Here is a 26,436-nt window from a genome sequence, read left to right on the forward strand (position 1 = left end):
CGATCCGTTGGATACCGACCGAGTTATAGGCAAAATTTGGTGCAAAAATGAGTCTTATGAAATTTTTAAATTTTTATATTTTTTTCAATTTTTTCAGATTTTTTACTCTTTTTTTAATTTTAAGCATTATTTGAGTGAAAAGAAACTCATTGCAACCAATTGGCATTAAAATAAATCAATTTAAATTTTTTTGCAAAATTTCTCAAAAAAATGGCAAGGGGTACCCCTTATAAAATTTTCGAGTTGAAAATTTTTTAAAATTTTTTTTCTGATTTTTGATTCTTTTTTTAATTTAAAGCACTATTTAAGCGAAAAGAAACTAATTGCAACAAAATTCGCATTAAAATATACAACATTTTTCAATTTTGCTGAATTACTCAAAAATGAGGAAAATTTTACATTTTCTCAAACAGGGTAAGGAACTTGGTTCCTCGAATAAATTCTGACGCAGACATCTGAGGGCATGGCCGTCCAAGAAGAAAATGTAGCCATCATTGCCATCTATCGACCACAGGTTAAAGATTGGCGATCCGTTGGATACCGACCGAGTTATAGGCAAAACTTGGTGCAAAAATGAGGAAAATTTTACAATTTCTCAAACAGGGTAAGGAACTTGGTTCCTCGAATAACTTCTGGCACAGACATCTGAAGGCATAGCCGTCCAAGAAGAAAATGTAGCCATTGTTGCCATCTATCGACTACAGGTTAAAGATTGGCGATCCATTGGATACCGACCGAGTTATAGGCAAAAGTTGGTGCAAAAATGAGAAAAATTTTACATTTTCTCAAACAGGGTAGGGAACTTGGTTCCTCGAATAAATTCTGACACAGACATCTGAGGGCATGGCCGTCCAAGAAGAAAATGTAGCCATTGGTGCTTTCTATCGACCACAGGTTGAAGATTGGTGATCCGTTGGATACCGACCGAGTTATAGGCAAAACTTGGTGCAAAAATGAGGAAAATTTTACAATTTCTCAAACAGGATAAGGAACTTGGTTCCTCGAATAACTTCTGGCACAGACATCTGAAGGCATAGCCGTCCAAGAAGAAAATGTAGCCATTGTTGCCATCTATCGACTACAGGTTAAAGATTGGCGATCCATTGGATACCGACCGAGTTATAGGCAAAACTTGGTTCAAAAATGAACCTTTTGAAATTTTAAAATATTTATATTTTTTTTATTTTTTTCAGATTTTTTATTTATTTTTCAATTTAAAGCATTATTTGAGTGAAAAGTTACTTATTTGAACCAATTGGCATTAAAATAAATCAATTTAAATTTTTTTGCAAAATTTCTCAAAAAAATGGCAAGGGGTAAGCCTTATGAAATTTTCGAGTTGAAAATTTTTTTAAATTTTTTTTCTGATTTTTTATTCTTTTTTTAATTTGAAACACTATTTAAGTGAAAAGAAACTTATTGCAACAAATTCGCATTAAAATAAATCAATTTTTAATTTTTTTTATATTTCCCAAAAAAGCTAAGGCTATAGTATCTAATTCTCATCTCTAGTCATAACCCTTCATTTGAATTCAACTCTCTCGGATAAAGAGTCGGATCTTCCACCCACCACAATCAAGCTCTCGCTACTTACTTACCAACGTGTAGAGCGAAAAGTATTGCATGATTAATCGTGAAGTGATAAAGTTGAGCTGCTAACGTCAAGAAGTAAATGCACATTCCCAAAGGGGACGTGGCAAAGTTGGCATAGCACCCTGTCCTTCCGCTGCTGATGTGTGCATCGAGTGCACACTTCGCTAAGGTTGACAAAGTGGGAAGTGATTTGAGTGACAGCTTCATCAGATAGCGATTTATGCTGATCGGTCCCGACTGACACACAGGAAAGGATAATCCCGAGTGTCATCCCGGAGACGCTTTTGCAAGTTTTCTGATAAAGATGAAGAAACAAGAAGGAGAAAGAGGGACTGAGAGAACGAGAGAGATGAAGAAGAGCTGCACAAAATGCACCGATACCGATGTACAGTGTGATAGCAGAAAACGACACATAACTTTGGATTGGAAGAGGATTACAGCAAAATATTTCTTTTTTCTTCTTCCCGCGTAGAAAGTTTCACGCTGAGTTTTGAACAGTTTTCCTTTCTCTCGGTGACATAATGAGGCAAGAGGTAAAAATCCGGGTACCAAGCCATCGCAAAAAAAAACCTCTTGATGCTACCCTCGTGAAGGTCCAGGGATAAACTCAATGGTGCTTAAACGGCTGACGATTGTATCAAAATCTCATTGGGTAATTTTCCAATTTTACTGTCACCCTTCTCCAGCACTAAAGTTCGTTGAAATATGACCGCTGGCTTTTATTTCCGCATTTCGTTTGTAATTTTATTCATCAGAACAAGCGCGGCTAGTGTTTGTGTTGCTGGAACATTTATTTGTACCATCCGAAACACGCTTAACGCACATCACACGCGCCTAGAATTAGTTTGGAGTAAATTTCCGAAGCACATTTGACTGTAAACTGATCCTAAATGCGTTTTAGCGTGGGGCCAATATTATGCTCGAAACGTAAACATACGTATGATTGATGCCGCTCTCTTTAAGAGTGTTGACGAATATTGTGAGGAAAAATAAGTATGAAACAGTATAAATATAACTAAAAATTGTGAACTTATCATCCCCTCCCACTCTACCGTAACAAAATGTAACGCTAGAAGCATCCCATCTCTATGATTGACGTAATGTCCCTATACATATGTAACGGCTGTAATATTGTTTTTAATAACTTCAGTATCAAACATAGGAAAGCTTTAAAAAATATTAACAGAAACGCAAAATAAAATTTCACACAAATCATGCAAAAATGGTTGTTTTCTATCTCTTCAATATTTCTAGTAAACAGCATAACAAAGTAAAAATTGAATAAAAAAAAAATTGAATAAAAAAAAATGTGAAAAATCAATGTGAAAAAATACGCTTTGGTTTTGTGATGCTACCTCCTCGCCTGGTATGCTCTCCTGTTACTTCAACAAATTTCACCTGGTAGTTTTCGATCCAAAAAGTGGCTGCAGAAACCAATCACAATGGTGGGGTTTTACATTATGCCCCGTTTAAGTTAAAACGAAATCCCAAGACTTCTTATCATTTGATGAACGGCGGCCAACACCATTCACCGATGCGCAATGAGCGAATGCCCGTTATTATCGACAATTAACGAAAAACGAGACAAGAAGTGACGTACAGCATCACGCTTTTCGGTTTGCCGGTTGTAATTTTTCAATCATATAATCACAGCTTTTGGGCCACATGTCAATGTCATAAAAGAGGCGAAAATTATTCAACACCTTGACACGCAGTGCGTGACGGCAAGTCCAGACGGACACGATTGCATGTCTTTAAACGAATGGCGATAATATCAGTAAAAAAGAGGAGTTTTTTTTAGTGTTATCAGTTTATAATACTTTCATTTTGTTCATCAGGTAAAGAACTTATATTAGTACAATGTATACATGTACTTATCGTTCAATTTAATTTTTATTACCTCAGGATTTACCTAAGGCTCATAGTAATTGTTTGGGAATTCTTAGAATTGGGAAGAATATGCATATATCTTGGAAGTATGCAACAGTAACTATTAAACATCTGTAGCTCGTTCTTTTCGAAGATATTCTTGCTTAATTGCAAAGCCTTTTTGTAAACAGCAAGTGCAGCAAATCAGTGAAATGTCTCCAACATTGGCGACACCTGCATCTTATTTCATCTCTGCGGTTTAAATGTTCTGCCAGCCACAACCGCAACGACTTGAAGGCTATCTGTCATTCGGCGGTTTTGTATGACAACTGTAGCACAAAGCCAAAAGGGAGGATGCCAACTAGCCAACTGTACTGCATTTCAAGCCAATCGCTCCCATCGGTATCAAGTTCGCAAAAAAACAATGCACCAAGAAACGAAGCGACCGTAAAGACAAACACATAAGAAATCCGGCAATAATTCGAACCGCGTTTCCAATCATAAAAATGTCATTCAATCACTCCGCTGACGTTCGCCAGGAAGCTACATTCAGAAGCGCACAAAACGGTGGCACAATTAGTTTCACCGGTATTGTGAGGCGTTCTTCCCTTTTTCTCGCTGAGATTAAGCTGTCCCAAGTTTCGAATGAGGCCTTGATTCTTGACTGACTGAAAGGGGATTTTACACAAAACCAACATCAACCTGAAAAGATTGTTTGTCCGTTTGTGGTAAAGCACGTGCAATCATAATTTAATAACTGTTGCTTCACCCACCAAAGGTCGCTCCCATTCGCGCTTCCCGCGAACTCACGTGCGGCAACCTGCTTGGGTACCCCAGAAGGTGCATTCTGCCACATGGAACTATATCGCATGTGACACACACACACGCCATTTTGCTCACATCTCACGTCCTATTTAGCATTCTCACACATTGGTTTACGGATCGATCGATACCACGAGACCTTGAACTAAAGTAAACAATTCCGTTTAGCAAATGGTACAGCGCGGACAGGGAAACTACAGGAGGACGGAAGGGCAAGAATGTTGTCGGCGTTGTAATTTGAATAAATATGCACAGGTTGTGGTGCCTTCACTCCAGTCTGTGTGCGTGTGTGAACCGCACCGGCGACTTGCAAGGTGTCATAATTGAAGATGCACTCAGGAGAGTGATGACATTTTTGACAGATGTTCGGTACATCCCGCAGCGACATCAGATATCACTCCCGACGCAGTTCCAAACCGCAATTAAATAACTGCCAACTGTAGCCTAAACACCGCCGGCACATTACCACATGTGCCCTTTAAGTAGCACAACCGAACTCCATTCATTTGTAACAATTATCCGTCGATCGGCGCGATCGAGACTGTCCTCCCATAGAGTGCAGTCCGGCTGGCTTGGATGCGCACGATCTCACGTTTCTCACATTATCGTTGCAGTCGACTCACAACGCATAAGGGATTCTGCCCGATACGATCATTACCGATTTTTGCCAGCCGCTTTAGCGTATCCTTCCATGTTCTACAGCTCCGAGGCGCATTTTGCAACAAATGACCCAACCCGATTATTAATGATGATCAACGGTGCACGACCGTATCTCGATTAGTGTCTCGAAAGGGTAAAGATCATCGTGATCAACGGAACCGAAACGTCCTGATTTATGGGTGAAGAACAATGAACCGGGTTGCCGATCGTCGATTAACACTTATGTAGTGATGTGCTTAATACGCAGCAATGAACGAATTACGGTCATTGTTTTGTAATTTTATGTTTCTTACTCATTGATTGCAAGTGATCTTTATTAGTTGAAATGATTTATTCTTTGAAACAGTTTCTCCATATTTTTCTGTAATTTTTGTAACTTGCAGCGCCCGGATAAATGACATTTCACTGCATTTAACAGTTGATAATTGTTTTGCAGCTTTTCCGCTCGTTGATGAGGCGCCAACATTGGACCATTAAAGTTTCACACTACGTGACATGATGCAACGTGCCGAAGTCATCGCCCTACAACCGATACCGATGCCGCTATTTACACCAAACGCAATTCGATCGAAAAACTCGTCCGGTATTGGTGCAAGGTGCAACCAGGGCGGTGCAACACCCTCTGGTGCGCAAGCATTTTGATTGGTTCTAGCCGTCGCGATCATTATAATCTGCTGCACCTTGGTGCATCGAGCGAAAAAGCCCACCATGTCAGGGCGGCCCCTGATACTGCAAACCACCACCAACAAAAAAAAGGTAGTGGGGAGATGGGAGTTTTCCTTCCCAACTCCAAAAAAGGGAAAATCGCCAAACCCCCTCTCGAATCGGCCAGAGACTCGGTGCTCTAGTTTCAACGCTCACACTCAACCCCGATTTTAGTGATGGCAATTGTGCAATTTAAATTATTTCACATCACCAGCAACAACCTTATAACGCTTTGGCTCCACTTTCGGTTCTAGCTCGGGCGAATGCATTCTTTTTGGCGACGGCGTGCCCAACTCGGTACGCGTTTTTCCTCGGCCCGAGCAGGGGCTCATTTGTGCGTGGAAAAATGTTAATTGAATTTAAACTATAGCTCCACCAGTTTGCGTTTGTGGATGGAGGCTCCATTGGGCCTCTAACTCTTCGGGGTGCAAGTCTTCGTGGTGGATTTTTCCGAGTTTCACCCATTAGCTCACGATGTCACCTCGTTTCACGGCTTTGCTTTCGAACAGCATTCCATCTAACCGATTTGCGGATCGAACAAACCAGACAAGACAGGGAAGACGCGTCGGCATTCTATTTTGCAGCGTAATTGTTACATAATTATAATCTTTTTCAAGCAATGTTTCGATGTACGATTATTATAGATTCTTAGCTTTAGGTGTTGGAAAATATTTTATTCGTATAAAAACGATCTCGTCTTATGTGACTACTAATATCAGGTTCTTAAGATAGCTAAGTAGTACGTTAATTCCTTTTAAAACCTTCTAAATTATTGCCTCATGAACTTTTGTTTGCCACAAAGAAATAGATTAGATTAGAGACATGACAATTACCTCTCAACCATGGAGTACTGAGCCTCTCGAGTTTTATTACTAATATTAATCGACACACTCAACTACAACCATAAAATACCAAATTTAATGACCAAACCTTGCACTAGAACACACTCTTTCACCATAAATAATCACAAAACGCTATTTACTTGCAAAACCTGCTCTACCAGCAATGGATCATCATCTCATAATGGAACCATATTAACACGCAAAGTAAACATCTCGAACATATTGGCCGAGTTATTGATGAACCTTTCTTGTCCATTTTATCTTCTCCACTATCGGAATTACTCCAGTACGCAAACCAACCGCTCAACAATCAGCCACCGAACCGGTCCGCCTGTACCACCGTACCGATGCACGGGCGCAGCAGCCAAGATACGTTTAATAAAATCATACGTTTCATAAACGAAAGCCGATAAGGATAAGGTAAATATTATGCTCGGTAAAATAGCTTCATTGTTCGACTCGAGTTTACGCCCGAAGCGAATCTTGCTCTTGCGTTACGCACAAAAACACACACGTACACGGTTGAAGTTTTGCTCCTTTGTATATGCTGTGCCTACAATGGTTGATGCAGCTGCAACGGCAACCGCAACGGCATCGAAATTAATGCCGTGTGTCCATAAATTTCCCGCTCCAAAACGGCACACTCGGTTGTCTTATCCGCCCCGCACGGCTGCAACATCCCAATCGATTCCGTGCGATATTCGATGTTTCGGTGGGAACTGGAATCTTACTTCTCTGTTGCGATTAATACGTACCATGAAGGGGGGTGTGGGGGTAAAGCAATTAAGAGTAAATCACCCATGGGTTTGCTCGGACGGATTCTCTTGTTAGCCTTCTTAGGAAACAGAAACCTTCCCATTTTACTATCAAGCCTTTCGGGCCTGAACCATCTTGGCGAAAACCTGTTTCTTTTTTTATCACTTTTTCTGCATACTTTACACTCAGGTAAAGCACCCCAAAATGCAACTAAACGCTTTCGGGACATCCTTTTTTGGGGCACACGATGACCGTGTTTATCGGTACTTTAATTTATCGGCTTACCTTCCGGGGCGCTTTCATCGAACCATGTGGCTTCCCAGCCAACGGTAGGATGAATCGGTTGACCGATTGGGTTGAACATTTCATTGGCCTTTTTCGAACAAGTGGGGACAAAGACCGCATGGAGCTGCTCTGCGGGAATTAAAGAAATTGTTTCAGATTGTCGAATGTTTTTTTCCCCATAATTTGCTGTAATTTCAATAAATGCGATTTGCGATTTTCGCTATTCAAGACCTAAGCCTACAGCTATAGCCTTAGCTTTTTTTTGGGAATTTTAAAAAAATTAAAAATTGATTTATTTTAATGCGAATTGGTTGAATTGAAGCGTAAAACAGCTTCAACTTTTCAATACTACAACTATCAACGAGCTTCTGATGACATTTGAAAATTTACGTCACATGCTTTACTTATAACATTTAAAGTAGGCATAGAATGAAGGGTTCTTTTTTCAAAACCATTAGGTAGCTTTGGAAAAATATTAAACTTCAGTCAGTCACTTGGAAAACGCACCTCAAGATGGAAAATATCCTGCAGTTTTATTACCGAAGTCACTCAAGATTTGAAAGCATTGCTGCTAAAACCGAACTAACACAAGATACACCAAATAATCCTTCAAACCAATCGTCGAACGCGACGTCCTCCAGCTCTGACGCAGAAGTGAAGTTTCGTCAAGATTTTAAAAACTTTGCACTCTTCAAAGGAACCTCTTTCTAACCGGGGAAATGGTTTAGCTGATGATCGATATTTCCGGCACGCTAGTCGAACAACGTTGTAAATCACAATCACAACAGGCCCCATACGACAACTCCACACCAACGGTGAATCGCAACATGTACCTCAATTTACATGCGTAATGATAGGTATTTGCATGTAATTAAATTATAGTAAATGATTATGAAAAATGTTATAATTAAATATAATTCTTCCACTGTCAACGAGTGGCGCATGAATGCGTGTATCTTCCTCTTTGCGTAGTTAACCTTCAGCAGCATTTACGAGCACGTCAAGACAAATCGCACAATTGACACACTCGAAGATTCAATGCCAAGGGGTTTCATCGAGAGCAGATCGCTCGTTAAAGAATAATCTTCCCATCGCTCAACACCCGTCACCATAATGTGTGCGCTCATCATTGACCTAACTCAACAGCGGTGTGGCATTATTGCTGCAGGTGTCATTATGGTGATGATTTATACACATACAAATCCAGCGCATCTAAGCGTCCGCAAGCGCTGGAAGGAAAGGGTCTTGACGCGCGCGCCAACTCGATTATCACCAGGGCCACCGCCGATGTGATTCCGACTGCAATTAGCATTATAATCTAAAATAATTTGCCATAATTTGGATGCGTTCGTACAACCTGCGTGTGATGCAATTCCGTTACAAACAGGTTGAACCTTTCCCGGGTGTGGACTAATCGACGATGATCGATCGGAATCGGTTCGAGCCGTTCGTAGATGTCGCGATCAAGCACAGCAACGTGAAGCGCCGGAATAAGATGACGCGATTCTGACGTGTCTGCAAAACCGCGTTACACCGTCATGCGTGTCATGGATTGATCATCATTACGCTTGTACGATTTATTTGCCCTTACTCAGCCAACATCAAGCGGATGAGTCTTGTACGTTTGATCCATCACAGACCGCCCAACATTTCCAACAAAAAAGTCTTAGCTTCTTCTTGCAAGCTACCTCCAAGGACACAGCTGAGAAATTTATGACAATAAGATTTCTGATCTGTCCACACGGCACTGGAACTGCGGAACCGGTTTCGCTCAACATTGGTGCCCCCCTCTAAAGCGTCCCCATAATGACGTGACGTAAGAAATTCCATCCAATTCCTTGGTCCGGCTTCTGAAGAGGGTTCTCTAACTGTTACCCCCGCTTTTTTTTGTAAAATATCAAAATTTATTCCGAAAAACCGTACCTTCTTTGCATACAATCGATTTGGTGGCTTTTGATTTTTGGGGTGTAAACGTAAGCAAAATTATAGCTAGTTTATCTTTTAAGCAGATAAGGCTAGGTCGAAAAGACACCAGATGCCGGTTTGCCGGTTTGCTTCTCAGATTGACGTCATTTGAAACAATCGTTGGCGAGAGTGTAGAGTACCAATAAAATTGGTGTCTTCCGTATATCAGCCACCAAACATGTTTTATATTATTCGTTTATTTATATGTATAGATTTTTTACACGTGGGTAAATGGGTCAATCCCTTAAGGGCGTACTAATTATTTTGTATCAAGAATTCGGGCGAACTTAAAGCAAGGTATTCTCTTCTGGCTACTCGTGTTAAGAACATACTGTCCTTTTCTTTGTTTATTTCAATAGTGAAATAAGAATATATTTCCATTGGACTTCAACCACTCACAATATAATACCTCTAGAGGTTCCCACCACATGTGTAAATTTCATGGTTAACACCGTCTCCAATAAGTAGACATACATCTCCACAAGTAAATGTACGGATGGGACTACATTTATTTACAAAATTTATTCTAGGACAAGTGAACAATTAAAATTTCTAGTTCGGGTCAAGATTAAACACATTTGTACACATTTAAGTTACTTCAATCTTCTGTACGTCAAAACATCTTCAGAACTCTACCGCTGACATTTCTATTAGCCTTTACCGGATGACCCCCTGTCAAGGTGGCACGCTTCATAATTACACTCATAAGGAGAAGTAATTGAGCAGCCATGATGATTAGTAAACAAATTTGTCATCCATTTACCTATCTGTATAATGCCATCTTCTCCATAATTCCCGCATCAGCATCAGATACTCGCGGCTCGATGGTGGTTAATGCCCGGTGAGTTGTTAACCATTTGTTTGCTCACGCACTTACTACAACACATCAGTACGGTGGTTTGTCGGTGCAGGAATTTGTGCATTACGAAATTGTACTGTACACCACACTACTGACCTCTGCTACATACTTGAGCGAGGGGTTTTCGGGTTCCCTTACCGCCGTGGACCATGTTTTAATTATTTTTATCTCGTAAACATCCGATACAACCGTATCGCTCGATAGTTGTGGCGTAGGAAACATTGCTGTAAGCAATTTTGTACCACACCGCGGTTCCAGATGCGAGTAAACAGCGTCTGGTTGGTTAAGGTTTAAATTTTTGGTACACTTATCATTACACATATATCCCGCCCGAAAAAAGGTAAAGGCCAAAGAGAAGCCGGAAGAAAGGTTTGAAAAGTTGCCGAAGTTTTTGTAGCTTTCGCACAGTGGGAGACCGAGCGAGATTTTATTTCTCCACTCCCGGTTCATACAGAACAAATTTATCTTCCCAAGTTTTTGGGAAGAAAACTAAAATAAACAACAAAAAGAATTTACTTTGCCGTTTACCGTTCATGTGTTTTTTGTATTGCAATCGGGAGCATAAGACACATACAGGGCGCACAGACACCCGTCATCGTAGGTCGCAACAGAAGTTAAACCGTGAATTTATGAGCCGTACACAAATTATCGTTCGAATTATCGCGTTATAAACGAATTGACCCTAGGACAGTTCAATAAACCTTCAACCCAATTTACGTACCGTACGGTGGCATACCTTGGTCACATACACGAACTTATCTAGCCGTCATTAACATATGGATTTTTATGCTTTCTTGTTATCTCGTGCTGTGTGTGTGTGTTTTTTTGTTCACCCCTTTGCTCTCTCTGTAGGTGATTTCACCACCAATCGGAAACACATTCACAGTCGGTGGGTAATTTGATGGGTCATTATCCTCGCCCATCCTTATGGTAGCGCTTGGTTGCTCATACATGTCCCGTATCACATGCTCCAAAAAACTAACGCTCCCACAAGCTAACGTTGACCTGCATCCGGGGGTTTTGTAACGCTTGCCGCCGATTCACTACCGAGAATGACACCCCCGCCTTCAGAGCGGCTGTTGTTTTTATGGGGGAAATAAAGAGGGCAAGTGCTTAGCAGAAACATGAGCCGGGCATGGTGGCTGATGAGTAACGACAACTCATATCTATTTCTGAATATGGAATATGCCTGACACCGTATGCGAAACACAATGTTCGTACGTTCGTTCATTGGAACAGCAAATGAACAGCTAGTTCAAAGAAAAACATATATGCTCTTTCCAATAAGTCGGATCTATGATTACGGTTTCAAAGACTGTCAAATAATTACTTCTTCTGTGAATCAATCATACGAATTGAAAGTTCCGCTTTGAGCTAAGCTCAGATTATATTGAAAAGCTATTGTACTTTTTTCCGCCAATATCGTTTCCTTTTTATTGAGATATTCATAATTAAAATATAAAACACTATCCTTCACACCGTGCAATTTTATAGCAATTATTATAGTAACAAGCAATAATAGTGACGCCGATCTTTAAACGTCTAATCTGATAAAATAGAAGCATTCTAGACAAAATAGTTCTGGCTAATTCTAGTGTTAATGATGGTGATGAGACGATTTGGTTGTAAGAAAAATGTTTTTCTTTTTCATAGCCTTTCAGATAACAAGAGAACATACATGGACAAAAAACTAATCGCAGCTTGATTGTTCCATGGTAACGTTAGTCCCGAACATCTCCTCATGTAGTATATTCTAATACTACCCTCCTACCGAATTAGACCACTCGCATCATTGCATTAAGTTGATGATCACTTGTAATTGAATTACAACAAGCTGGATGGACAAAATTATAACGTACTCGTCCCTGTTGGATCCGTCCAATTTTGCAGAAACTTTTACTGGAGCGTCCACTCGTATGGCTCGTATGCGTCAGACGAAGAACGGCACGGATGGTAGTGGAATAATTAAAACGCAACTCACACAATATGTGCCTTCTCAAGGGAAGGTTACATTGTGCGCCAAATGAAGCATGTAACGTATGCAGCATGTAACGTATTTGCATTGCAAACGTCCATCGATCAACATCAAGCGCAATCATCCTTTCGAATTCGAACTGAACACGTCGTCACACAATATTATTAGTCAGAACTGGAACTTATGGAGAGAGAACGAGAACGTAAATTTTGTGTAATTTAATTCCTTCAAAATGTTCTTCACTGATAAAATTATTGTGGTAAAACACAACAAACCCGCACACTTTAGTAAAATTCAAATCATTCGGTATGAAAGAGAACAGGAAAAGCTATTAAATCTGAGTACTTACGTTCAAATGATGCATTCTCTTCATTCTCCCTGCATCACGGTGTTTCCATTTATTTTCTGCATCCACTGCAGTTTATATGTCCCTCGCGGGCTAAAATGCGAATTTCGCCTGCCGATCCGATTATAGACGTTCAATTAACAGATAGTGCCGGGGTTTTTTTGAAAATATGGATTTGCAAATATGCGCCAGCCAGAAATCGATCCGGATTTTTAGGGGGTGAAAATTGAACCTTACTTGCTTTTTAATTGAAATGAAAAATAACCTACCGTATGAATCATCCTCATCCGCCATACATTGCGGAATACATTATGTGTTTTTGTTATTCATTTTTTTCACCGCCAACCCTCTAATGCTGCAGGCAGTTTGACTATTTTAAGAACAATCTATTCTCCTGTATGTGGAGAGCGAACTATCGGATAGACGAAAAGTGAGAGCGCATTATTCATACAAATAAAACTGTTTTAATTGTGGCTTTCAGATATCATGGCGAGTGAAGGTTTATAATTGGTGCCGACTCTAACTGAACACCGACTAAACATGTCCGAGCATAGCAAACAGAACGCGGAACGAACGCGGACAGGTGCATCGATACAAATCGTAGCAAATGCAGGTGTTAAACAGTTTAATTTTCGGTTGAAAATCGAGTTTAAATATTAAAAGCCACAGGCACGTAATTGACGCGAAGACTTGACTCGCAGCCAACCGATGACGCTGACGGCTGGAAGCATCCGGGAAAGGTGAAAAACAAATTATCAGAAAAATAATCAAATTACTAACCACATACACAAACACACAAATGGGGTGGTGGAAGCAAGTGAGCAAACTGACCCGACACCCGTTGGATCTGGATTATTCGAGTGGATCACAGTGTGATGCCGGTTCAAGCATACCACATTTGACATTCGAAGTGCTGGATCGACTTGTACCGATTTTTGTACGTTCAATGATACAGCTGTGTATCCCCAAAAACCCACCAACGGCCCTATTACCGAGGCGCAAGCACTTTACCATCGTGAACGCGTACACCGTTCAGCGGCAAATTAAATAATCACGGCCTTAAAACGTTTGTAATTGGTACCAATTAAATATTTAACCGAATGATCATTGTGTCAATTATCACGATCAACAGGCGACATCCGCGAATCCATTCGCTGTGTGGTGTTTTATGTTTTTTAATTCGATTATAGTCAGAAAACAAAAACGGAAGGCTGGCTTGGCTTGAAAAGTCATCCCACCGAACCCCTTTACGGTGCCATTTGATGAGCTGTCGCATAGCAGTGATGGTGGATTTGGTGGGGAAACGGGGTATTGGTGGTCAGTATGAAATTATATCATTAAATTTTGATGATTTGTGCATGCATCATTGATGGAGGAATTAATGTTTCGGATGATGCGGTGAGATGTTTTTGCATATCTCCATTCGCTTCGCTAGAATCGATTAGGAAAGAGGCAACCGATCAATTCGAATGTTTTTTATTAAAAGAATTGTGATTTGGAGGGTTGAATGGGAATTTTATTTTCATTATGGATGTGCATCGTGGCTTGGTGCGTTGCAATCAATCTGTTGAATTAATGGCAAATTAACTTTGACAAACACAAAGGAAATACTAAAATATTTTCAACTTTGTTATTTTTCTTTCTTAACTTCTCTGTTAATCTTCTTATGGAGACCTAAATTCAACGGTTCTAAGCGTTAGCGGTTGGATATTAAATGTAGAACACTCGTTAAATTACAAAACATTTTATATTCTCATGCAGTTTTCAATTATGTTTATAAGTAAAATGAATAACAACCACACAAATGTGAAATTTCCTTACAAATCACTGTAACAAGCATTGCATGTCATCTAGCACATACGTGCCATAAATTGCACAAGTGGCATCCGCAACTCGCAACGCCTATCAGTTCATTTTTTTCACCTCTCGCCGCGACCAATCAAGTTACACATTTTAAGCCCATAAAGCAAAACCCCAAGGACAGGTCGGCCCCATTTCCGATAGGTACCCTTACTCAGGGCCACGGCCATGGGTTTGCAGAAATCAGACTCATTTCGTATTCGCCACTCGCGGTTTGGCGTACCTTGCGTGCCACAGACCCAAGGATGACACCAAGCGGAGGTTGGGGATAAGCAATTCCCCCTTGTTTGCCACAAAGAAATAGATTAGATTAGAGACATGACAATTACCTCTCAACCATGGAGTACTGAGCCTCTCGAGTTTTATTACTAATATTAATCGACACACTCAACTACAACCATAAAATACCAAATTTAATGACCAAACCTTGCACTAGAACACACTCTTTCACCATAAATAATCACAAAACGCTATTTACTTGCAAAACCTGCTCTACCAGCAATGGATCATCATCTCATAATGGAACCATATTAACACGCAAAGTAAACATCTCGAACATATTGGCCGAGTTATTGATGAACCTTTCTTGTCCATTTTATCTTCTCCACTATCGGAATTACTCCAGTACGCAAACCAACCGCTCAACAATCAGCCACCGAACCGGTCCGCCTGTACCACCGTACCGATGCACGGGCGCAGCAGCCAAGATACGTTTAATAAAATCATACGTTTCATAAACGAAAGCCGATAAGGATAAGGTAAATATTATGCTCGGTAAAATAGCTTCATTGTTCGACTCGAGTTTACGCCCGAAGCGAATCTTGCTCTTGCGTTACGCACAAAAACACACACGTACACGGTTGAAGTTTTGCTCCTTTGTATATGCTGTGCCTACAATGGTTGATGCAGCTGCAACGGCAACCGCAACGGCATCGAAATTAATGCCGTGTGTCCATAAATTTCCCGCTCCAAAACGGCACACTCGGTTGTCTTATCCGCCCCGCACGGCTGCAACATCCCAATCGATTCCGTGCGATATTCGATGTTTCGGTGGGAACTGGAATCTTACTTCTCTGTTGCGATTAATACGTACCATGAAGGGGGGTGTGGGGGTAAAGCAATTAAGAGTAAATCACCCATGGGTTTGCTCGGACGGATTCTCTTGTTAGCCTTCTTAGGAAACAGAAACCTTCCCATTTTACTATCAAGCCTTTCGGGCCTGAACCATCTTGGCGAAAACCTGTTTCTTTTTTTATCACTTTTTCTGCATACTTTACACTCAGGTAAAGCACCCCAAAATGCAACTAAACGCTTTCGGGACATCCTTTTTTGGGGCACACGATGACCGTGTTTATCGGTACTTTAATTTATCGGCTTACCTTCCGGGGCGCTTTCATCGAACCATGTGGCTTCCCAGCCAACGGTAGGATGAATCGGTTGACCGATTGGGTTGAACATTTCATTGGCCTTTTTCGAACAAGTGGGGACAAAGACCGCATGGAGCTGCTCTGCGGGAATTAAAGAAATTGTTTCAGATTGTCGAATGTTTTTTTCCCCATAATTTGCTGTAATTTCAATAAATGCGATTTGCGATTTTCGCTATTCAAGACCTAAGCCTACAGCTATAGCCTTAGCTTTTTTTTGGGAATTTTAAAAAAATTAAAAATTGATTTATTTTAATGCGAATTGGTTGAATTGAAGCGTAAAACAGCTTCAACTTTTCAATACTACAACTATCAACGAGCTTCTGATGACATTTGAAAATTTACGTCACATGCTTTACTTATAACATTTAAAGTAGGCATAGAATGAAGGGTTCTTTTTTCAAAACCATTAGGTAGCTTTGGAAAAATATTAAACTTCAGTCAGTCACTTGGAAAACGCACCTCAAGATGGAAAATATCCTGCAGTTTTATTACCGAAGTCACTCAAGATTTGAAAGCATTGCTGCTAAAACCGAACTAACACAAGATACACCAAATAATCCTTCAAACCAATCGTCGAACGCGACGTCCTCCAGCTCTGACGCAGAAGTGAAGTTTCGTCAAGATTTTAAAAACTTTGCACTCTTCAAAGGAACCTCTTTCTAACCGGGGAAATGGTTTAGCTGATGATCGATATTTCCGGCACGCTAGTCGAACAACGTTGTAAATCACAATCACAACAGGCCCCATACGACAACTCCACACCAACGGTGAATCGCAACATGTACCTCAATTTACATGCGTAATGATAGGTATTTGCATGTAATTAAATTATAGTAAATGATTATGAAAAATGTTATAATTAAATATAATTCTTCCACTGTCAACGAGTGGCGCATGAATGCGTGTATCTTCCTCTTTGCGTAGTTAACCTTCAGCAGCATTTACGAGCACGTCAAGACAAATCGCACAATTGACACACTCGAAGATTCAATGCCAAGGGGTTTCATCGAGAGCAGATCGCTCGTTAAAGAATAATCTTCCCATCGCTCAACACCCGTCACCATAATGTGTGCGCTCATCATTGACCTAACTCAACAGCGGTGTGGCATTATTGCTGCAGGTGTCATTATGGTGATGATTTATACACATACAAATCCAGCGCATCTAAGCGTCCGCAAGCGCTGGAAGGAAAGGGTCTTGACGCGCGCGCCAACTCGATTATCACCAGGGCCACCGCCGATGTGATTCCGACTGCAATTAGCATTATAATCTAAAATAATTTGCCATAATTTGGATGCGTTCGTACAACCTGCGTGTGATGCAATTCCGTTACAAACAGGTTGAACCTTTCCCGGGTGTGGACTAATCGACGATGATCGATCGGAATCGGTTCGAGCCGTTCGTAGATGTCGCGATCAAGCACAGCAACGTGAAGCGCCGGAATAAGATGACGCGATTCTGACGTGTCTGCAAAACCGCGTTACACCGTCATGCGTGTCATGGATTGATCATCATTACGCTTGTACGATTTATTTGCCCTTACTCAGCCAACATCAAGCGGATGAGTCTTGTACGTTTGATCCATCACAGACCGCCCAACATTTCCAACAAAAAAGTCTTAGCTTCTTCTTGCAAGCTACCTCCAAGGACACAGCTGAGAAATTTATGACAATAAGATTTCTGATCTGTCCACACGGCACTGGAACTGCGGAACCGGTTTCGCTCAACATTGGTGCCCCCCTCTAAAGCGTCCCCATAATGACGTGACGTAAGAAATTCCATCCAATTCCTTGGTCCGGCTTCTGAAGAGGGTTCTCTAACTGTTACCCCCCGCTTTTTTTTGTAAAATATCAAAATTTATTCCGAAAAACCGTACCTTCTTTGCATACAATCGATTTGGTGGCTTTTGATTTTTGGGGTGTAAACGTAAGCAAAATTATAGCTAGTTTATCTTTTAAGCAGATAAGGCTAGGTCGAAAAGACACCAGATGCCGGTTTGCCGGTTTGCTTCTCAGATTGACGTCATTTGAAACAATCGTTGGCGAGAGTGTAGAGTACCAATAAAATTGGTGTCTTCCGTATATCAGCCACCAAACATGTTTTATATTATTCGTTTATTTATATGTATAGATTTTTTACACGTGGGTAAATGGGTCAATCCCTTAAGGGCGTACTAATTATTTTGTATCAAGAATTCGGGCGAACTTAAAGCAAGGTATTCTCTTCTGGCTACTCGTGTTAAGAACATACTGTCCTTTTCTTTGTTTATTTCAATAGTGAAATAAGAATATATTTCCATTGGACTTCAACCACTCACAATATAATACCTCTAGAGGTTCCCACCACATGTGTAAATTTCATGGTTAACACCGTCTCCAATAAGTAGACATACATCTCCACAGGTGAACCGATGACGCTGACGGCTGGAAGCATCCGGGAAAGGTGAAAAACAAATTATCAGAAAAATAATCAAATTACTAACCACATACACAAACACACAAATGGGGTGGTGGAAGCAAGTGAGCAAACTGACCCGACACCCGTTGGATCTGGATTATTCGAGTGGATCACAGTGTGATGCCGGTTCAAGCATACCACATTTGACATTCGAAGTGCTGGATCGACTTGTACCGATTTTTGTACGTTCAATGATACAGCTGTGTATCCCCAAAAACCCACCAACGGCCCTATTACCGAGGCGCAAGCACTTTACCATCGTGAACGCGTACACCGTTCAGCGGCAAATTAAATAATCACGGCCTTAAAACGTTTGTAATTGGTACCAATTAAATATTTAACCGAATGATCATTGTGTCAATTATCACGATCAACAGGCGACATCCGCGAATCCATTCGCTGTGTGGTGTTTTATGTTTTTTAATTCGATTATAGTCAGAAAACAAAAACGGAAGGCTGGCTTGGCTTGAAAAGTCATCCCACCGAACCCCTTTACGGTGCCATTTGATGAGCTGTCGCATAGCAGTGATGGTGGATTTGGTGGGGAAACGGGGTATTGGTGGTCAGTATGAAATTATATCATTAAATTTTGATGATTTGTGCATGCATCATTGATGGAGGAATTAATGTTTCGGATGATGCGGTGAGATGTTTTTGCATATCTCCATTCGCTTCGCTAGAATCGATTAGGAAAGAGGCAACCGATCAATTCGAATGTTTTTTATTAAAAGAATTGTGATTTGGAGGGTTGAATGGGAATTTTATTTTCATTATGGATGTGCATCGTGGCTTGGTGCGTTGCAATCAATCTGTTGAATTAATGGCAAATTAACTTTGACAAACACAAAGGAAATACTAAAATATTTTCAACTTTGTTATTTTTCTTTCTTAACTTCTCTGTTAATCTTCTTATGGAGACCTAAATTCAACGGTTCTAAGCGTTAGCGGTTGGATATTAAATGTAGAACACTCGTTAAATTACAAAACATTTTATATTCTCATGCAGTTTTCAATTATGTTTATAAGTAAAATGAATAACAACCACACAAATGTGAAATTTCCTTACAAATCACTGTAACAAGCATTGCATGTCATCTAGCACATACGTGCCATAAATTGCACAAGTGGCATCCGCAACTCGCAACGCCTATCAGTTCATTTTTTTCACCTCTCGCCGCGACCAATCAAGTTACACATTTTAAGCCCATAAAGCAAAACCCCAAGGACAGGTCGGCCCCATTTCCGATAGGTACCCTTACTCAGGGCCACGGCCATGGGTTTGCAGAAATCAGACTCATTTCGTATTCGCCACTCGCGGTTTGGCGTACCTTGCGTGCCACAGACCCAAGGATGACACCAAGCGGAGGTTGGGGATAAGCAATTCCCCCTTTTCGGCCACATTGCGAGTGATAAGCGTTTAAATGGCGTGTAATTGTGTGATTCAAGCATACGTAGAACGCACCTTTTGCGCGATATTGAAAACGGCGAGTTTTTTGAATAATTTAGCAAAAAAATTTAAATTGATTTTTTTAATGCGAATTTTTTGAAATAAGTTTCTTTTCACTAAAAAAATGATTTAAATAAAAAAAAGAGTAAAAAACAAAAAAAAATTAAAAAATTGTAAAAACTTGAAAATTTCCTAAGGTTGAATTGGTTGAAATAAGTTTCTTTGTACGGCGACCACGTTATGCTTTAATCCACCCGAGAACATACCAACAAAGGGAAGGTAAAGAAGAAGTGAGCTCGTTTTCGCTTAAATAATTCCAACTGCATGCGATACGTTGCAAAATCAATTAACTCGAGCGTTGAAACCAAACCGTCTTCGAAACGCGTGGAATCAAATACCAATTTCGTCTTCGTTCACTACCCAACCTCATCTTCCCTGCTGCTTGATCGACTAATGAAATTATAATCATCCTCTATGTGTGTGTGTGCGTGCCGGGAACCAAAGCTCCTTTTCGCGAAACATAACTTATCAATTGGCACTTTTGCCCTGGCCAACGACACGACCATCTTCCGCAACATATCATTTGCGACGAATCCGTCGAACGATTAAACGAGATGATTGCTCGGTGTGGCTGCGTGTAAGGGGATTGTTGGCGACATTCTACAGGCGGGATTGTGGTTTTGTTTCATGTCGTTGAGCTTGAGGGTTGATGCAAGAGTTTCTTGCAGGATGTTTACTATTATTTTTTCATTCCAAAAATTATAATATTTTACATTGGATATGTTTTTATTTATTTTTGCTAAACAATAATTACTAGTTTTTCGATAGTATTAACAAAATATTTTCTTCATTAATTAATCCACAAACTATTGGAACAACCCCCACATGTACGTCCTACTTGAAATAATACATTTTATGCTTCTCAGCATATGGCCCACCTTCCCGAACCCCTCTCCCTTTCTCACCCATTGCGTGGTGCAAACATTTCTCCGCTAATTAACCGTTTGCCGTGAACGCTGTTAAAGGAAATGTCCATTTTTTTTGTCGACTCCTTCTGCATCGACTTCTCGCTTCCCGTCATCGTAACAAGCCTACCCGTTCCGAGGGTAGCAATCAGAAACCAATTTTCCTGCGGACGCCTTAATTATACGCTAGCGTAACCGTATCGCTAAAGCTGCCCACAATACACACACACATTCTCTCACTCTTTCACTTAGATGTCCTTCCAATCAACTCAATGCCTTCGCAAAGATGCACCTCGATCATCCTCTTTGCGTGATGTTGCCCGTATTCGAATCAATAATTTCGATGACCACGAAGAACAGGCCGTACTGCATATACTTACAATATAACCCAGCAGATCACCCAAACCCCTTATAGCGCGTTATGTGATCTTTAAAGTGTCGTAAAAAATTATTGATCTATAATTACTTTATTTGATTATTGGGTCTCGATCGTGCGCGCGCGCGTGCGTATATTCGGAATGGTCGCGTAAAGCATTATTAGCACGTTTAAGAAAATTGCACCTAATCGCCATACTTGCAAGAGGCAACGGACGTACATGACGAGAGAAGCTGTAGTACGCCTGGCAAGAAGGTCCCAAGCGTACGTGCGCGTTTGAGTCACTCCCGGTATGCTGCTGATGCCGGGTAGTAAAAGGTGTCAATTAGAGGTTTCGATCCGCACAAGCATCTGTTTGAGGGTGCTTCATAATCGATGATCAATAAGGTGTGACGAGCTGGTTCGAAGGATGTACAAGCTAGTTAAAAATAGACATTGGAAGTTTCTCAAATCATAACACACATCTGTAACATTCACTGGATACAATATTCATTTTAAGGATCAACAACTTTTTGACGTACGCATAAACACTTACATAACAGTGGCGCCCTCTGGCAGAATCGTATCATAATACCTCAAGCAATGGTACTTATTGAAGCAAGATGTCTAATAGTAGTATTTTGCAAAAAGACATGTGTCGTACAAATAACATACTAGCTGTAAATATAATTATTAAACTAAAAAAAAAGTGCCTAGTAAACGACTTTTAACATGCACTCCATTTTTGGCTGAATGTATTGAATCACTAGCATACTAATTACACGGCTAAACAACGTTTTTCTACGCTCCTTAACAGTGACAGCTGTTTCATACTTCTCGCTAATCAACTCCGCATAAGTTCCGATCCGATCCAATGAAGGTATACACCATAATCGTCATCGGTTCGTTCAGGATCATCCATCTTCGTGAGAAAACTTCACCGCCCAGGCCACTCCAATGTGCGCGACAGTCGAACGATGCACGGAGCTTAATTTATATCGATTTGCTCATGTTTAATTTATATCGCGTCAATTGCTGGTTGTCCGCTTTTGATGACTGTGTGGAGCCGAAAAAAAAACTGGCACATATTCGCCAACCAAAACCAGAGGAAGAAAAAATCCAGCCCCATTTGGTGACATCGTGCTGGGCGTTCTCTCAAGGGGCGGTCTTGCCAGCTGCGTGAGACTCAACTTCTCAGAAGATCACCCGCGGTCATAACTTCATCAGGTTCGATCGAGCTGATGGCTACCACCCGTCATTTACTGCCGGTGCACAACTTTGATCGACTCCAGGGAGTTACTACCCTTTGTGCAGTTCCTTTCGTGGCTGCAATAACCGGAGATTCCATCTGGTTAGCTCAGTAGACCATCATTCCTTCTTTTTTACCATTCATTGTGGTTCGCTTCCAACCATAAACCCAAAGGTGGCAATGAGGTCTCCAGGGACAACGGTGACCAGACTTCAAGAAGCTGCGTACGCTCACGCGATCGAAGGCGCTCGTCCTCCCCAAAAAAGGGGGTCCTCGGCAAGGGAATGTGTGCGTATGTGTGTAATAAATTAATTTTAATTACATCAACTATCCGCTAAGTCAATTAAGAGTTGTAAATAATTTATTTACCCGCCGGTCATGCGACACGCAATCGGAACCGGGCTACGGGATTTATTTACATCTGCACACGCAAACGGTGCAGCTTTTGGGTATTGGAGACGATGGAGACGATCAGGGCGAGTTGGTTGGTTGACAGCAGGTTGCGATCGGTTTTGGCTTTGCGATGTAAAGTAGCTTAATTATAGGCATTTGGAAGTATCCTACGAACTAAGGCAATACGGAGGGATTGGAAATTATGTTGCCAGGGGCGGCTGCATACGAGGGATTACATTCTAATAAATAGCAACTATGAAGCATTACAGCTTGGAGTTTATGGTTCATGAATGTAAATAGCCTTTCTAAGCTCATTAGCGAAGTTTTCGGTACGTTCGACATGCTGACATACGCTCATTCATTGTTTAAACACACGTCAATGGGAAAATTAAAGTTAGATGCAGGTGATTTAATGGAAATTCCATCCACCGTCTGCCATGTTTGACAGAACTTTTGTCCTACTTTAAGTTTCGTTCGATGCGTTCCAATTCCAATTGGGGATCTCTTGAAGCTTTGAAGGCCTTTGACTGAAACTTTCACATATTAATACAAGATCTTGCTAATATATCTCCGTTTATATAAAAAAAAGTTGTCCTAATCATAATTGTGATTTATTTATATTTTGTTGGATAACTTTAATAATCGATCTTAGTGTACTTTTAATCATAGTCTTCACTTACCTTCCACTGAATGCTATCGCAAGTGCAACTTGTACAAGCCGTGAGGCTTCACACTTACAACGGACAGTTTATGTGTGCGATGCTATCTGCCAAACATAAATCCTTACCGTTCAATTAGAAACGCCACCGACATGAATGGAGCCGATGTCGCTACATAAGCGAACCGCCGGTCATCAACAACTCATGAGCGCTTAAGATAAGCCCATTTAACGGCACACCAAGAACCAACTCCCTCAAGACCGTTTTCCTCCCTTTGTACACCCTTTTGTACAGCCTTGTCCATCTGTCAACTGTCATATCTCCGGGTGCAGATTTCATCGTAACAAACCATCACAACGCACCCGACTGTAAAAGGCAACACACAGACAAAATGCCGCCAGCGATGCTCGGTCTGCGACAGGAACTCCACAATTAAAACCGGAACGGAATTATACATTATCCGCACGGTCTCCCTTCCCTGGCGTGCCCGCGGAAACCACTGGACAGATCAATCAAAATTGTCAAGCCTACATAAATTTGATTGCCTTCCGATAATTTCGTCTACCCGTTGGGGTCGTCCCGCTGGGCCTGATTCTTCGGCATCAAAAATCTGCAGTCACAATCGGGCCCTGCACAAACGCACGACACCTGCAAGCGTGTGAAAGATGCAATAAATTATTCCCTCCACGCATACCACTCCCCTAACGTTGCACCCGGCCCGTTGCAATCAATGCACCGGACCATAAAGAGAATCGGCGTGACGAAGCGTAACGAAGTAACAGCAGCTACTCGCGCGTACTTTACAGCATACTGGAGACGGAGACCCTCGACCCACTGCCCAGTCCCCTTTCCAGCACATCCAACCGTGCCATGTTGGGTAAGGGCAAGACATGTACATTTCGGATGTAAATAGAATCGATACACGCCGGAGGCTTTCGTTCACTTATCGCGGCGACACGATCGTCCATCGCACGAAAGCGAAACACTTTGTTTAGATGTCGCCGAAAGCGGATGCTGTGGTTTTGAACATCGCCTAGAACTAGGAACCGTGGGGCCGGCCATCACAAACCTACACAGATACGCCAACGTCCCAATATGGCCGTGTGCGATCCAACAAGATATGAGTTTGTTGCCGTTAATTTCATAATTTGCCGCTTTATGGGTTGTTTTTTCGTTGTACTTTGGATGTATTACACCGCGTTGGCATAGGAGGAAAAAACTGCGATAGTTCCAAATGTGGACAGTACCAATCGTTCCCTGCCATGTTGTTGGTGATCGTACTTCTACGAGAGAAAAGATGTCTTGTCCTGTAAAAGTTTAGTTCCGACAGGTTGATTGATTGAGGATTGGTTGATAGTTTTCCCAACTGTTCAGATGAAAGTTTTTTTTATTGAAACTAATACGTTTATCAGCTAGATTGTCAACTTCAAGAGGAAGAACTCAAGGTTGAAAATTGATATAAATTCAATTCATTTGAGCCCGATCTCTGGTCTTGTATTGCATAAGACTTTAGGTCCCCTGAAACTCAAAAATAATTATTCAAAAAAATGGAATGAGCTAATGAAAAAAGGCGCCACCATCACACGGATCCTCTGATTTGAATCCTTTCTCCAATAATAAACAATATAAAATAAGTTTTTTAATACAGCATACTTGCTCCCCAATCACTCCCGGTAGGTAGGTTTTGATCTACAATGTGAGTATAAATAAAAAATCATCTGCTCCCCCCTGCCATACGAGGAAACGATCGATCCAACAGTGGGTACATTAATTTACTACTGCACTTCTGCTGTCGGGTATACCCTTCGGAGCCTCATAATGATGACTAAATGCAGCTACTGTGGAAAATGGACTGGGTATGGCCACCGGAGCAAGCGCGAGACGAGAAACATAATTTATAAACTTCCATTCACCCGCAATGCTTCAAGCGCACCGGGTAGCGTTATGCGTGTGTTTATGTGCGTGTAAAATGGGGTTTGTTAACGCGTGTGCGCTTGTCATCATAGAAGCGAGCCCATTACTCAACGACAGCCAACCGTCATAAGTTATGCGAACTGTTGCAGGGTGAACCCCTGGCCCCCGGTTGGCATGCGGCGAATGCGATTCATTGCAATTCCGTTTGTCAACTGCACTGAATCGATTGCACCTTTTGCCCTTCTTCACCTTTCTCCATCCCGTGGCAGTCGGTACGCAGATGAAGGAAATCCGTTGAGGTCGTTAAAGTGATGTTGTGTTGTTTTTTTCTGTTCCTCTTTTCTTTTTCGGGCTCCATCGGAAGTTGAGCCAACCAACCACAAAAAAGCAAACCGGAATCGCGTCAATCGCAACTCTGCCAAAGCTGGAGTTCCTCGAAAACAAAACCACCATCCGCCGGCATGGTTTTTCGGGTGGAAGCAATTTAAAAGCTAGTGAGAATTCAAAAGCAGAAAAAAAACAACAAGAAACAAGTGTTAAAGGTTTCGGATGACGCATTCAACACGGTGCGAAGAAGGGAAATTCGTGAGGGTGGGTGATTTTTTATTGATAGATATTTTTGTGCTTCCTTCCCACTTTACCTCCTTCCTTCTCGACCATGATCGATGATGCTCCACCGCATAAGCATGCGAAACGCATCAACATATTTGGCACCAGACCGTACCGTTATAGAAGGCGAAAGGGGGCAAATCGTTTCACCAATAATTTATTCATAAGCGGGCAGCACGATTTATGGGACGGCTGTTTGATTTTGTAATTAATAAATTTGTGAAAAATTATCAACCCTCCATCGCTGCTGTATGCCTTTTTATTTTTTGACCACGACGCATGTTGCGTTCGATGTTTTTTTTTGGCGATGAAGTTTTTAGCATAAATTTATGCTCCCGAAAGCTCACAGCTCATTGTTTGGAATGTTTGAAGCCTTACTGCGTGCGGTGCGGTGATGTAAAAGATACCTTTGGCCAATAAGAAG

At 41.2% G+C, this 26,436-nt stretch overlaps 1 protein-coding gene across 11 annotated transcripts in view; it reads left to right on the forward strand.

The window, feature by feature from the left end:
* Positions 1 to 26,436, forward strand: part of LOC125768062 (bcl-2-related ovarian killer protein-like) — a 54,724-nt gene that overhangs the window by 13,772 nt on the left and 14,516 nt on the right. Inside the window, exons 2-3 of one of the 11 annotated variants that reach the window (XM_049435234.1) lie at positions 5,381 to 6,911; positions 13,159 to 13,417. The exons of 3 other annotated variants lie outside the window; for them this stretch is intronic. In XM_049435234.1, the coding sequence (XP_049291191.1) occupies positions 13,386 to 13,417 (32 nt within the window). In that variant the 5' untranslated portion in view covers positions 5,381 to 6,911; positions 13,159 to 13,385. Of the gene's footprint in view, positions 1 to 5,380; positions 6,912 to 11,208; positions 11,246 to 13,158; positions 13,418 to 14,830; positions 15,296 to 26,436 lie in introns of those variants that run through there. 7 more of the 11 variants (XM_049435240.1, XM_049435233.1, XM_049435238.1 and 4 more) reach the window with 7 other exon arrangements.

This window comes from Anopheles funestus, chromosome 3RL (assembly GCF_943734845.2).
Source record: "Anopheles funestus chromosome 3RL, idAnoFuneDA-416_04, whole genome shotgun sequence".
NCBI lineage: Eukaryota > Metazoa > Arthropoda > Insecta > Diptera > Culicidae > Anopheles > Anopheles funestus.